This window comes from Tetrao urogallus (genome assembly GCF_951394365.1).
Source record: "Tetrao urogallus genome assembly, chromosome: 1".
NCBI classification, from domain to species: domain Eukaryota; kingdom Metazoa; phylum Chordata; class Aves; order Galliformes; family Phasianidae; genus Tetrao; species Tetrao urogallus.
This window is the reverse complement of record NC_136813.1, coordinates 152,554,515-152,570,733: the sequence shown is the minus strand read 5'-3', so window position 1 is coordinate 152,570,733 and position 16,219 is coordinate 152,554,515. Positions and strand designations below refer to the sequence as shown.

General features: G+C 32.2%; 1 protein-coding gene across 1 annotated transcript in view; it reads left to right on the top strand.

The window, feature by feature from the left end:
• The window catches only part of LRRIQ1 (leucine rich repeats and IQ motif containing 1), a gene marked incomplete at both ends in the record, with an annotated part of 96,926 nt that overhangs the window by 50,882 nt on the left and 29,825 nt on the right, over nt 1–16,219 (top strand). Inside the window, 5 exons of the mRNA XM_079548931.1 lie at nt 773–862; nt 1,701–1,825; nt 2,423–2,515; nt 2,918–3,003; nt 6,734–6,832. Coding sequence (XP_079405057.1) covers nt 773–862; nt 1,701–1,825; nt 2,423–2,515; nt 2,918–3,003; nt 6,734–6,832 — 493 coding nt within the window. The remainder of the gene's footprint in view (nt 1–772; nt 863–1,700; nt 1,826–2,422; nt 2,516–2,917; nt 3,004–6,733; nt 6,833–16,219) is intronic.

Sequence of the window (16,219 nt, the reverse complement as noted above, 5' to 3'; positions counted from 1 at the left end):
TTTTTAGTGCTTGAAAATAAAAATTCAAATTTTTATTCAAATTTAAAAATTTTAAATTAAAATCTAAATTGGCAAATTGAAAAATGTATCCAATGAACCTAGATCAGAGTGGAAGAAGAATACTGGTTCAGCAGTACTCACTTACCTTGTAAATAAGAGCTTTGCTTTTAAAATCCCCAAATTATATATGACCACTAACTGAATTAAATTTTTCAAAATAACTGAAATATCATCCTTCTTTCTCTTACAATTTCAAGGGGCTTGAAAGACCTTGTTATTTGCCAGACTTTCCTTTTTTAACCCCAGATTTCAGTGAACACTATTCAGGAGTTCCATTTTACACAGGAAAAATGAGTTTGGCAGGATCAAGCACCTATTTCTAGGTATAAAATACCCAGTTGCTCAAAAAAAGAGCAATTGACTCCTTGTAGTATTTAGGCCTTTAAGTATCTCATGTCTGTATTTTTTCAGAGTTTGGCAGTCATTTTTAATAAATCATGTTTACTAACAATATTGAGATTAAATTCCAAGAATTTGAGATATAGAGATGCGTTTTAACAACAACAAAAAATAAAACAAAAAAATCTGATTTTTTTTAAATCAAAGAGTACAGCATAGCATCTTCAAGAGTGTTTTGAGTGGTGGCAATTCTGATATATGATATGAAAACACTTGAAACAGTACACAAGACAGTTGAAAAGAGACTTTGTAAAAGTTATCAAAACTAAACTGATTTTATCAGTGCACTATTTGACTTTACTCATTTGTACAGGCTGCAATAGGGTATGAATGGCCAACTCCAGATTGCACCCATTTCCCTTCACAAACACTCCTGATCTCAAACCAGCTGCACTGGACAAAGGTAACGTCACAAAACTTGTTACTTGTCAGTCTTTATTCGTTTCTTAGGGATATGGTCTTCAGTCTTCATTCCTAAAGGTATGCTATTCTGCAGTGATTAATATGAAAATCTATTGACATGAGAAAGACACAGTTACTTTTAGAAGTCTCAGACTTCCTCCTCATCCCCAAATGTGATTTTTCTTTCAAATATTCTTTCATTTGTCTAAGTCTTTCTTTATTTTGGATTTATTTCAAGACTTTACTTCACGGTAGCAGAAAGAAAAAAAAAAAGAAGATGTTCTTCATCTGTACGTTTGGCATTAGATTAAAAATTGCTAGTTGACACAGTACTTTAAAGTACTAGGATCTGCATTATATGACAACAGCTGAATGTTTTCAGAGCAGCTAAGGGTCATTGAGCTGTAATGTCTGCTAGTTGCTTGATAAACTGAAGTTTTAACTTTTTGTTTTCTTAGGGCTTTTTTTTTTCCTTGTTCGAGCATACTATTCCTAATGTTTTATCTCCTACAGTTAAAATAAAGAAGACTTACAAATGTATAATTCATTATATTTTAGGACTTTAAGTATAACTGAAGTCACCTTTTTGCCCTGTTTATTTAGTTGAAGGTAAGTTTCCAATGGTCATTGCACTACTGAGAATCCCTCCTGTTGCAGTAATAGATTGCAAACTCTTTCAGATTTACCTTCACATTTTGGAGTCCTAGATGTATATAGTCTCAGTCATGCTCAGAAGTCTGTTCACATGGATAACTTTTGTTTTTTGAATAATTGTTTTCATGACTTGTGACAAATTGCAGGAGTTACCAACTGCATTTTTTTTTATTTTTTTTACTGAGAAGCATGCTAGACCTTCAGATTCCAGTGAACATTTAGATAATTTGCAATTGTCACCACAAGCACCTTGGCAGTGTATTGACAGACCACATTCATACTCAACGGAAAATACCCACTGTCATAGAAGGTAAGTAAAGTATTTGAAGGTAGGGGGAAGGACTAAAGAAGGGGGAGGATGCTGGTTTTTTATCCCATTCTGATTAGTTGATTTTTATTTTGCAGACATCATAAGGAAGAGAAATTAAGACTGTTTTTTGATGCTTTTTTTAAAAATGATATTACCTTAAAAACTAGGTATCTTAAGTGTAATTATAATTTTTCATTAATTAAGCATATGTGGATATACACATACATTTTAAGTATGTGTTTGACTATAATTCACAAAAAAAAAGAGTTTGTCTAATAACACGTAGATGTTGAAATACATATTTCTAAGACTAGATAAAGATTAAAAGGGATTTCTTACACAGCTGTATTCTTTTGGAGAGAAAGGACTGAAATATGCTTTGATTAATTGAAATGTAAACATTTCAAATTAATGGCAGTCTTTTATTAGTCTGTGAGATAAAGTTTTCCTGGAGTATTAAAATAGATTTGTTTTGTATTATCTCCAAGCTTCCAAAGGCACAAACAACATACATAATAATAAAAGCTGCAAAATAGTCACACAATACCCTTTCTTATGAATCAACCTTTAAATATTGCTCCTATAATTTGTTTTCAGTTCAGAGAAGGGAACAATGTCACAGAACTCTGACTTAAAAGAAAAAAAGTTTTCATTCAGGTCTGATAAAGAAGAGAAAATTTCAGAAGAATGGTATGTTAAACTTCTGTTTCTTTTTTGTTTGTTTGTTTCTTTTTTTTTTTTTTTTTTTCTTCTTTTTCTGTTATTTCCTTCTGGTAAGAGATCTGGTAGGAAATAGGTGCAGTATATTCGACTGTCATACCTTGCTTATTTTATGTTCCACTTTTCAAGAATCCATTTTCTACCAAAGTAAAAGTTATTGCAGTTTCTTTTAAAAGTGTCTAAGAAACCAGCTTTGTACATTATAATTTTAAGATAAGCATTGCAGGAATCTGTATAATTAGTAATATTTTTTACTATGCATACAAAGTACTAAAAACTTACACTCTTTTTGAGAAGTGCATTATAAAATGCTTTGCAGATGATCTAATGTAATATATGTGAAGTGTTTAGTATGTTATTTCCTTCCCATAGGGGTTTTAAAGATATTTCTACTGCACAACTAATGCTGAAGAGGGCCCATAAAATGAAGCCCAGAAAATACAGTAATAAAAATGTGGGTAAGTCAACACATAAATAATTATTGTAGTAAGTAGATGTTTCTATTCTTAAATCTCAAAATAGAGCATCTCTTTTAAAAAAGTTGCTTGCACAGCATTAAACATTAATTTGAATAAAGGGGAATGTGATTTAGTAAAGACAGGTTACACTTTAAATGTCCATAAAGACATCATTTTCTTTCAGGGATAAATTACTCATTTTTTTAAAATAAATTCTGATAAAAATGAGTATTTTACAGCTGTATTAAACAGACTTTGTCTTTTTTCTCGTGTATCTCTTTTCTTTATATATATATATATATATCTTCTAGAATTTGTACTTCTTATATTTTTCTTATGACAGAATCAAGTTAAAATTATTTACTTACTCAGGTTAATTTTGCATTTATTTCCTATGATTAAAATGTTGTCCTTAGAATAAAATTAGTGTAGTATTATTCATATCTCCATAACAAGGTCGTTTGATTGTGCAAGAACTTTTGCCCCCCCCCTAAAAAACAGCCAGATATAACTGGTATAATCTTGGAAAAATTTTTGCTTATCATGGATGCATAAAATTCTTTAGAAATTCTAATGAAAATTCTAAACAGAGCAGGCATTACTACATCTTGATGTGCTTAAAAACTGTCTATAATTTGTAACAATTCTAAATTTCCTGAAGATGCATTAGCACAGCAATACAGAATTTCTTACTTTGAATTTCTTAGGTTATTTGGATTTTATATTAGACTCTGAAAGTGAACTTTTGTTCCTTTTAAGATATCTGGAAGCCTTGTCTGGCTTTCAGCTGGTGTCTGCTACACTACTGTATTACTTAGTGTTTATCCTTTTCCTCTCCAAAGGAAAACTCTCTTACCAGTGACTGACAGCATGAGATGGTAATTCTTGCTACCATAAGAGTCTTTAAAAAGGCAAAAGCCAGCTGGAGAGGACCTCAACTCCTAGAACCAAAGGAAAATGATTAAGATGTTTCATAGGAGTCAGAAAATAATTTTTACTTTGAGTTTAGAATTTAAGGCAACAGAGCAACACAAAACAAGCAAACAAAACAACTAAGACCAACAATCACAGAAGTATAAAACCCAGAACCCCAGAACAGATGATCTCACTATACAGTATAATTTGTTAAATTAACAGCAGTCAAAATAAAAACCTGGGGGACTATATTATGTCTTATTACACGTTAAGTAAATGACCATTAATCTATATTTTTCTAGTAGCAGAAATGAAAAGCTACTGGTGTTGTTGCTATGTATTCCATGTAGCAGTACAATCTGGGAATTCAGGCCTTGGATGAGAATCCCATGGTTCTAATTGCTGTTCAATTATGAAACAAAATGCAGACTTTCTTACATATGAATTTACAAATTGAATTTTCTGTTAGATGCTCATCTGTCACAATGCTACTTTGCTTTATCAGCTCTTTAAAGTTGGTACAGATACATGCTAATGTTTTTCTATGTTTTATGGCAAGCTTTGAATTTTTTCAGTTTCACATATTATCATGACATTGTTTAGTAAATGTGGCAGATCAGGCAGTAACTATTCTCTCCGTATTGTTTCTATAATATTTCTTGGATTTGTCCAACTAATCTTCTATATTTGAAATCTGCCAGACAATGTGTATTAAATTATGTCATTGGTTTCTAGATTGCCCACACAGATAATTGTCTAATAAGCCACATTTAAATGAGTATGCAAGAATCCAGGAATATGTTTATATGATTTTGAACTATTGCACACTTTAACAGTTCTCTGTGTGAAATCTGAAACATTTGATTGCTTGTCATCAAAGCATACATACAGTTCATTTCCCCATCTCTCTCAGAGACTGAAAAGCACCGGTATTATAAACTAATCTTTGTAATATTGCCTACATTTGGGACTAGATAAAGAAAAAGGCTCATTTTTAATAACAGAAGAGCTGTAGGCAATGGATGAGGTGATCTAGGTAGGTACAAATTCAGTAGTCTGGCACTGAGTTAAATCCCTAAAGATTATTTCACAAAGACTCAGAGATAAATCTTCTGATAGAAATCCCCTAGTAAAACAATTTCCATCATTTCCCTCTGTTCTCAGTTCATGTATTTCTGATGTCTTTGTGCACAAGTAAATATTTGAGAAAAGTAGAATAATTCTAACAATTTAACGTGACTTCACTTGAAAGTCCTTGGTATAGATTAATTTTGTACTGGCTGGATTTTTCAGAATTGAATGGTAAGCTTGATTAAGGGAAAATGACATTTCAAAAATGTATTGGAGCAACTTCAGTAGACCATCATAGGAAAACAGTGTGCTATTGTAGAAATTGCTTTTTTACTTGAAAATGGTTGGGAATGCTCAATTACATTCCATCTTAAGATATTTTAGTCAATTTTGAAACGTTGTATTTGGTTGCCTGTGGAAGAAAGACACTGTCTTTCATTTTAGTGCAACTACCTTTGTAACTTAGAAGTCCTTTTGTCAATTCTGTATCTTATCAACAGCGCCTCCAAACATATTGCACTCTAATCCATGTGTAGTATTCATACGACCATCTATATTACATGTATGAAAATATTAATTTATACTTTAGTTACAATATCTTTGTAACTTCTGTCATTTAAAAGTTCAGACAGAACTTTTAAAATATAGCATATTATTATTTTAATACTTTTTTTTTTTCAAAATCTTACTTCAATCTGTTGTCTCAAATGTGCTACTCTGAAGATCACAAACTTAATACAGATTTATTTTTTATTTGAGATGAATGCCGAAACAGATGTAATTAGTCCTTATGTGCAAAATGAATATATCTATAAAGCTAGTAATCCAGTTATAAATGATTTTAATATTCTCACCTTAAAATTAATTGAGCTTATTTACTATACTTCTTCAGTCATTTCATTGAGTCTCCCTGATGTGGTTAGTAAAAGTAGAGTAAAATGACTTCAAATCTGGCATCTTCTGAATTAATTTGGTAGCTGCAAACATCACACAAGAAGAGAAACTTTTTCCTAGACAACTGGAGTTTAAAAAAAAGTCTAAGGTGTCACTGGTTCTGCCTCGGGAAGTAGGCATGGACTAAATTACTTTCATCGATATTTTCAACTATGTTCTAGTTAGTCTGCTTTGCTGCTTTGTGAGAAGTTAGCACTATCAGAACACACAGTTCAACAAAAACTGCTGCACTATGGATTGCCAAATATATATGTGTGTGTGTATATATATATGTATATATATATATATATATTTTCCCAATGTCTTTACTTCTGTAAGGATTGGAAGTTGTTATCTTATTGTCTGCATGTTTAGCCTCAAAACATAACTAATAAACTGCCTTCTGTTAACATTCTTTAGGTGTAAGTAACTTGATTTAGACCACTGAATACTTACGGACCAAAGCTTTTAGAAATAGTACTTGTCATATATTGAGTTCAAAGCTTGAGTTTCAAGCTTTAAAAACAGAATTTTGAAATATTTTGTGCAAATTTATTGAGATTATTTTCAATTTTGAGATAAGCTAGCAAAATAAGGATCAATGGTGTTAAATTCTGGTAGGACAGTGAGCTTGAGTCTCAGTTACACATATATTTATGTAGCTTTTTTTTAGAAAATGCAACCTTCTGTGAATATAAAACCAACGCTTAAAGGTCTTTTCAATTATTAAGTGTCTAAAAGGTGAAAAACTGCTTGAAGGAATGAATGAGCCAAGACTGACCTTTAATTTTAACTTGTTCTTTTCGTCTAGACCCAGCTGTGCGCCTGGCGTTGTTCAAAAAAAATGAAAATAAACATCTCCATGTGAAACCACCAAAGATACAGTCTGTAAAAGCTGGTTACTTTGAAGGTATGAGCAAGAATTTCACTTTGTCTGTATGCATATAAGCATATATGTCCCCTAATGTCTTTTAAACAAGTCTACTTGAAATATACAACAATATGAAGAAATTGAAGAAGGTAGGATTTTAAGGTCCTTATCAATTCCTCAGTGTTTCAACTTACAGAAGTGAAGAATTTCAATTTCAATTCATTTGAGGGAGTGTGTTCCAAGATATTAATTCATAATGAACTGGCACACTTTTTATTTATTTATTATTATTACTAATTTACTTTCAAGGACATAAAAGCATGCCACAGAGGAATGAAGTAGCTAATTTTGTAAATGAAATATCACTTCAAATTTTTCATTTCATAGTCATCTTTTCTCAAGGTAGCCATTATACCTGATGATTCATAAAGTTTTTTAAAAGCAATAATTTTGACAAATATTCTCTAAAAATCCAACATTTGACAGAAGACAAAAAAAAAAAAAAAAAAAAAAAAAAGCTTGAACATGCAAATGTGTTTACTTCAACAAGCAAAAATGATTTGCTTTCCAAAAATCCATACGTGCTAATTTAGTTCATTAACTTATGAAATTACTGATAAAGCTCTTTGGTTTCAATACATGTGAATACAGGTGAAAATTTAAAATACCCTTCTGTTGAGAATATGAGCATTTCTATAGCTCTTTTTTGCTATTTTCATTCCTTATGCAACTCAATTCTGTATTCAGAAAAGTGCCACCTTTGCCATTTTATCATTTTTTATGACATAACTATACAATACCTTACTTATTCCCAATTCTATAAGGCAAAAGAAAAACAAGATAATTCACATTTACTGATTAGTAAAAGAAGTTAAACCTGAGACAGGTATGCAACTGAGCTGGGTATATCTTAAATGAATTCTGTCAATGAACTTAGTTATATGAAGGGCCACATTTGTCTCACATTCATGAGTCCATACTCAGATTTAGCTGGAAGCAGTTCTTGTGAAATTCTGAAGAGGAAAGATGTGTGTGCTTCTCTGTTTTCCTTGCATTCAAGCACGAATTTGTATAAAATATGGAGTCTATATATGTGAGGCCTGATTTACCATTTCATAGACTAAGTCAGAATCACAGAAGGGCTTGGGTTGTTAGGATGCTTAGAGATTATCTACTTCAATTCCTCTGCCATGAGCAGAGCTGCCACCTACTAGATCCAGCTGATCAATTTCCATTGAGTTTCATCTGTTCCAGTGGCATATGTTTATATGCTACCATTTGTTGAAGTCATCGTGTGCTGATGATGGACATGCAAACTGCTTCTGTGTGCTTTCAACCATAAGCATGATTGTTCAAAGCCATATCAAAGAGAGAAACTTGATCCCAGACTAAGAACCTGTCTTTAGCCTAGCTTTCCTGCCACTGGTTTATCTGTTTCTGCCTGTAAACGTTTTCTTCATTGTGGAAAGCTGATATATATATATACTAAAAATCATAGAAATTGTTTTTTTAATACATGGAGAAAAGGCATTGTGGCAGATTAGATATCAAAAGGCAAGTGCTGTACTGGCAATCTTGAACTTTGTCTTTCATTTCAAGAATGATTATACTTCTTTGGACAGCTAATAAGCATGACTTCTTTCATCAACTTTATATAAGATGCTTACTTACATGCTATCTGGTGAGCTTCAAGAAGACAAACTGTTCTGTTTGACCAAAATATGAGATTGTCCTTTTACCTGAGGCATTGCTACTACAGATAGTATGGTCAGAAAACACCAGAATGTTTATCTGAATCTAAAGTGCAGTACCGAGCATTAACTGGCATACCTCTGTCAGAATTCAGATATTTTAAAGTTAGAATTTGGATAACATCTTACATGTTATCTACTTCAAATCAAAGGACTTGCGTGATGATTTCAGAGTTATGTCACCAGTCATTTCTGCCCTCGCTCACAGAAAAATTTCCTTCCTATTTCACCTCTCTCACTTTTTAACCATTTCTTCCTCTTTTTCCTAGAATAAATTTCTTTGGGTCTGTTCTGCAGTGCAAATTATTTCCATAACAAGAAGTTGGAATTACTTCATTCTTTATCCATAAAACTTGTGGACACCATGTTCTAAGTCAAGAGAGAATACAGTCCAATTCATTTTGCAGAGGAAATAAACTTCCTGGATGTAACTGTTTAATCCCTTTTACCTTCACAGACTGGTAGTCAATGCTCTGGCAGAAAATGTGAACTCCAGTCAGTCTCCTGCATAAATTAGTAAATATAATTCAAAGAAAAGGAAAAAACTGTGTTCTATACATTCCCACTTTATTTCTTTAAAGTGGGAAATGAGGGAAGAAACTTTAGCATCAATAGTAAGTACACATATGTTATCTGTTAAATAACAGAATCACTACTTTTGAAAGGAGATGCCCTCGGAAGTGAAACAATTAGACCAGTTTTAGATTTTCAAACTGGAACACATCATGGTAATGAATATTTAGGAGGTAATCTAGTTAAAGTGTAGGATGAATGTCTTTTGTCTTCATTGTGTCTTTAGCTTGTGTTTAACAATACAAATAGAAAAAAAGAATTAAAAATAAGAGCTATAAAATAAAGGTGGAAAGGAATGAGCTTAATATCTCTCACATAAAGCATCTTTATGCATTAATTAAACATATTTATTTTTACATATAGTTTGTCTTGAGTCTATAAATAATTAAAATGTCAGCTCTAAATAAAAATATTGTTTTATCTGTTAAGATACGATTTTCCACTGTTTATTGTTTCAGAGATTATTGAATGGTATACAGTTACTAGACAATGGAAATATAGCCAGGCCATGAGACTTAATTGTTTAAAGTGTTGTAAAAGGAATGATTTTTATGAAGATCACCTTGTTTCCAAACAGGAGGAAGTGACAGGGAAAATAAATGTTGATATCCAATTTTTAAAACTTGTGGAATTCTTTGATCCTATGAGACAATTAATGCATTTTTATTTTTATATACACATTGTAAGAAAATAGTGAGATTGAGGAGATATATGTGAAAATATCTTTTAAAATTTGAGTGATATCTTATATTTTGTTAATATGAGTCATCATCTTTTATTCAGCAGTGTTATAATAATCTCCTAAGAGAACCTTTTTTTCACATCTGTACCATGATAGCACACAAGATAGTCATAAGCAAATTCCCTTGTATTACATGCTTCATTAACACATAAGGAAGCATTATTCCTACAAACAAGAGCATACCATTTAAAAATACAAGCAACGTATGAAGGCATGGAAATGCAATTAAATGTGTGTTTGTATTGTATATGTATATGTATGTGTGTATGCACGTATATACATATGTGCATACACACATTTATGCATATACTCTGACTATAAATTGACAAGAGTTAAATAGTATAGTCTTTCTATGCTTTTCCATTTGTTCTGAAATAAAATAAATTATGAACAATTACTCTTTAGTCATTTGTAGTATCATTGTGCATTTTATAATATGAATGCTGCCTGTCAATCTGTTTTAGTTTCTTTAAAGTTAGTTTAATGCATGTAGTCATATAGGTTAGTTGAAACTTAAATTCAAATAAGTAGTATTTTTGGGCTGTGGTCATATATAGTGACCATATTAGCTTCTAGGCCACAGAGAATGCTAGCATGCTCTACTGCTTCTCTTAAGATACTGGTTTGATCAAAAACTCTGACTTGTTATCTGGAAAGCTTCACATCTTTGGAGAAGAGGCTCAGGGGAGACCTCATTGCACTGTACAACTTCCTGAAGGAAGGTTGGGCTGAAGAGGGGTTTGGTCTCTTCTCATAGGCAACAAACAGGACCCGGGGAAATGGCTGCCGGTTGTATCAGAAGAGGTTTAGGTTAAATATGAGGAAAAACTTTTTCTCTGAGAGAGTAGTCAGGCACTGGAATGGCCTACCCAGAGAGTGTGTAGAGTCGCCGTCCCCGGCAGTGTTCAAGAGGCATCTGGATGAGGAGTTGCGAGATATGGTTTAGTGCTTGTGGTAGCAATGCTGATGAGGAGACAGTTGGACTGGATGATCTCATAGGTCATTTCCAACCTTGTGATTCTATGATTCTATGATTCTATGATTTTGTTTGGGTTGACATTTCCTGGAATTATGTGTGAAATATTATGAGATACTGCTTCTTCTGGTGTCATTGGGTTATGCTTCCAGACAAGTTGTTGAGTTTCATTTAGCACAAGCTAGCTTGATATGTGTGATATGTGTGATATGCGTGATATGTTTTGTAGACAGTGATATTTCAATGGTTTCAAAATCTTGAAAAAGTTATAAAAAACACACACCAAAAAAAAATTCCTTCATTTCCTATTTTATGGCAAAGTGTGTTTTTAGGAAATTTTACTGCTGCTTCTCTTGTTATCTGAAGGCTGTTTCAGTCATTAATGTAGTATAAAATGGCCTAAATTATTTTGGATCAAGTCAATCAGAAATTGAAAGAAGAATCTGTCTTTGGCTATTCTTTTCTTGGGCAGTTCCAATTAGTCTTGACTGAATGTGTAACTGAGCATTTCTATCAGCCATAGGTCGATAATTACAGGGTGTGTAATTCCATTTATACAAAGGAAGGATGTCTACTTCTACCAGCCAACAGTGTGACTGCTTTATCCTGGTGCAGTAGTAGAAAACTACAGAAGGAGGCCCCTTGCCTAGCACATTGTTTAGCTACAATCTTTGGAAACAGTATACATATTTTGGAGTCCTCTTTAATCTGGGTACCTCAACAGTTTTGTTGGATCATCCAAATAGTTTCTGTTCAATTCAGTTGAATGAAAACCTGGATTCCAATCTGTAGAGTAAGTTCAAAGACACAGATCACATGGGAGAGTCCAGTCAAGTTATCTAAGTGTTTATTATTTGCATATGATTCATCTAAATGATTGCTGTGTTTCTCAGAATTTCATATACTATGTTCTCATTGATTTAGTAGATTAAGTAATCTATTAAAATGTTGTTGGTTTTTGTTTGTTTGTTTGTTTGTTTGTCATATTTTGTCATAGCCATCAGTGATATGTGTACCATACAGTTCAAATAAGTGGAAAGAATATAACTTGGCTTCACCCTGGGATGCATACGATGACCATTGCCAGGAAGTTTAGTTATATTAAAAAGGCATTGGAAAGAGTTGTCAGGATACTGCAACTTGGGAATTTGTACTTCCTATTGGTAGTACTATATTTCCTTTCATTTTACGCTCATTGGTGACTAATCACTGAAAAGTGAAAAATAGGTATATTAAAACATCCTTCACCAATATGATTTTGATAATTAACTTTACAGGTTGTTTTTCATTATGGAAATACTTATCCATTTCCCTTCAAATTGAAGTAGATACAACACTTCATACTTGAAGGAGAGTAAGACTTAAAATGATCTTGTTGCTATGTCTTATTGAAAGCTAAATATCAGAAATCCATTTAATATTTTCTAGTTTTCATCTTTCTGGTACTTCACAATTATGAAACTCATTGTCATTCCAAGTGAGAATATGTGTCAGAGCATTCTTATAGTTTGTTATTACTCATGCTAATTGGAAAATAGAACTTGAGATTTTGGAAAGTGGTAATTGCAAGATCTCCTTTGAGTTAATTATGTAGGCTTATTAAAATATTTCAACATAATGATAAATAATTTCTTAGATATTCTATATTAACGACACTGAAGAAAAAAATGTATGTTATTAAATAGAATTTACATTGATTCAGATCAATGGTGCTTTTAAATATCTGTGTGAGAGTTAAGAGAAAGCACTGAGGGTAGAATGCTAATATTAAACTTTAGGTATACTTAAGTAAGTTAAGTAACTAGACTTAAGTAAAGCAAGTTTAAGTTACTAGTTATTTAAGGGCAATTAAAAGTACACTGAACTGTAGCTAATAGCTCTTTGTTGGCTGTTTTCATCTTTTATAAATTAGTTATTTTCATTGGAAAAAAAATAGTATCAGCGCCCAGGAGGCGGTTTGTAAATTTTATGTTGTTTGTAAACATCCATTTCTAAATTAAATCATCATTAATTTATCTGTGGTCTGAAAGGGATTATTAACCACATTCTAAATCTGATGTTCCTGCAGTCCTACTGTCAGAATTGCCATGTTTACAGTAAGATGTACATATTACATATCTCCTGGGCTTCAAATTTGTATGCCAGATTAGGGAAGCCATTTCTTAAACCATGTGGCACTGACAAAATTGACAGAATTACACATTGCTAAAGAATCTAAGGTCTGTGTGATGAAATGTGATGAAAATGTGTTACAGAAACAAGTAGTGTGGAAGAGAATCTATCTTTTAAAATCAGAATTCTCTGGCTTTGTTTCTTATTATTTAGTGTGAGCTCACACAACAGAACTCTCACATTGAAATATTTTCTCATTTTAAGGAATTAATGGCTCTCCACCAACCCTTTAACATGTAAAATGAGTAGGTTACTTATGTCCAGTACATCCAAAAAGAGCCAGGATAAAATAAACATAAGGAGTTGGATATCTTGGAAAAAATCTGTCATGGGTTTGGGTTAATCATCTCCAGAAGAAATTCAACTTGATGCCTGAAATGTAAGACTTCTTGGAGAAAGCAGTAAAGCCTGAGGCAGTGTTGATCTGAAGGAGTGCTCTCCATGGGTCAGAGCTGCTCTGCTGGCAGAGTGCAAACCTAGTTCACAACAGCGGTACGCTGAAAAGTTGTAAAGGACTGCAGGGGCCTTACAGTGCACGCACTCAAGCTTCAGTTACATAGTTTCAGTGGTCCAGTTTCTTATTATAAAACAAAACTAAAAAATAAAATCTGGGCCTAATTTTCCAGCCTCCTGTCCATCAATAATAATGTACGTTTTTTTTTTCACTATTCATGGAATGAAGCAATCCTGAAATTATAGTGTAGGTTTAAAAATGAATGCATAAAATGTCATTTATGTACATTCAGGCAGTAAAGTTCAGCATCTGAATACTTATAAATCATATAAACATAAGATATTTTTATTAACATTTTTAAGTTTAACATTAAATGATTTTTTTATTTTTTTATTTTTATTTATTTATTTTTTTTTTTCTGAGAGAGAGATAATAAGATTTTTATCCTTGCCTGAAATTCTTCAGTAGAAAGTTTTGGCCATAGATACTTACTGTTATAAACTCTCACTGTGTTTCTAATCTTTAGTGTTCCACTGTTCTAATATTATGGGTTTCCGATTTTCACCACATATTTCACCTGCATGTGTGTTAGCTCTTTGTTGTTTTGCAGATTTGTGATTTGTGGTGGTGTATATTCTCTGACCTAGAGAGATTATTTGTTCCAGCAAACTTATTTAGATTTTTATACAATATATAAGCTCTGTCACCTTTGCTTTCCCACCAGAGTAATTCACCAACCTTTAACTAAAAGGAACTTCACATTAAGGGGAAGAAAAAGTACTACTGCTATTTTGCTAATGACTACCCAGTGAAGAGCTCAGAAGGAATGAGATTTCACTCAAAATGTCATCAGAGGTTGATAAGTAGTTTATGTCATTGTTGAGTAAGATAGCTCAATAGTTTGGATAGTTTTATTTTTATCTTTTGAGTTTTTTGCACTACTTTTTCTGTTTTCCTTGAAGTGGGTGTTCACAAGCTAAGTAGTATAGCTATCTGCTCAGCCAGTATATGCATAAATAAGTTGACTCCATATTCAGATGCACAGCATTTTATTCTACATAAGGCAATCATTTTGGATGAAAAGACCCCTGAGTACTGAAGCATTTCAAATCCTTTTCCATTTGACCATTCAATGACCTGATAACTATTTCCTGTCCCTGAGTAAGGTTGTGACCCAGGTCTTAGAGTGCAAAAGACAGATAATTTTAGAAACAAGTTAAATCCAAATGGATTTGGTTGGAGGGGGTAAGGGAGAGAAAATTTGGCTAAATTCCTCTAAAATAAAGTGTTAAAGCACTTGGATTTAGTAAGCCTCATTGAAAACTATTATTGAATTTATTGCCATTTGTTTGGATATCTGGAGACTGTGATCAGTATTGAAATTGTTTGTTTGTTTGTTTTGCTTTTACTAAAAAATATCCAAATGCAAGCAATTCTTTTTACACTGGAAAAAAAAAAAATTGCTAGTGAAGATGTCATTAAAAGGTACGTTTAGGTATATCCCAAGCATTTTCTGGCGTAAATATTTCAAGCATTAAATTGGTCTTGGTAAGTGAATTATATTTTAACATAGGCCACAAAAAGTGTGTCCATAGAAATATCACAGCTGTTGCATTGCACAAAACTTTATCTTGCAAAAGTACTTGCATTATATGTGGAGCTATGAACAAAGAATATAGTGTATACTTAGAGTCAGTTATAGGTACAAATTTTGTTTCAGTTGCACAGCATGATGCTATGTTTAATAGCAATGTCTCTGCAAACTTTTCAGAAGTGTACTTAAGAGGCCTTTATTCCAGAATTTTTCATTGATTTAAGAATATATTTTTTCAGTTTTCTTATGTAGAAGTTCTTATTATATAGGAGTGCTAAGGAGAACTGGTAGTATTTGTAAGGTCAGAGATCTACAGTATTCCAATAAGGCTACTTTTCATATGACAATGCATTTAATATTGATGCATCTCTTAATATTTTCTTTTTTTATAACTATCTTTTTATATTTTTATAATTATCTGTTGTGAGTCAGACAGATAATTTATTTTGGTAATACATAACATTTTTCAAGCAAAACATTAATTTTTTTTTTAAATTGAAATCCAGTTATTAAAAAAAATCATGCCATTCAAGGCTAACTCTAAGAGCAAATTCCTGTACCTACAGATTACATGTTTCATGTAATCTATAAAAATAGGCAGTATGTATGTTAGATGATTTTTCAAGGAATCATAGGAGTGCTTATAACTAATTCAAATATTGTATTTCACAACTGTCATTAAGGAAGGAGAATATGATTTACCTTAAGTTTTATAAATGGTTTCTAAGAGCAAACTGATTATCAAGCTTACTAAAATTGACTGTGGAAACTCATTTCCCTAAAGCACTTTCATGCTTTTTATTTTTTCATATGTATCAAGCTCAGTAATTTTTCAAATTATGAAAATAACAGAGATCTCTTTATAAAATATAGAATTTAATTTTAAAAAATTTGAAAGTTAAATTTGCTTCAGTATCTGATGGTATATACTTTGTGATTGAGAAATTAGTAGAGAATATATAAAGAAAAGAAGCTATGTGCTACTAAGGCATAAAGTTCTGATTTAACCTACCAATGACCTGACTTTGTTTGTTCAGATGACAGTTCTAAAAGTGTGCAGAGAATATTCCCCTTTAATACAGTTATTTGCCGCAAGCCCTGACCTCACTGCCTGTAAGGGAGCAGGTCTGAATTGGCCCTTTCTCTGATATCGTGACATTGCTT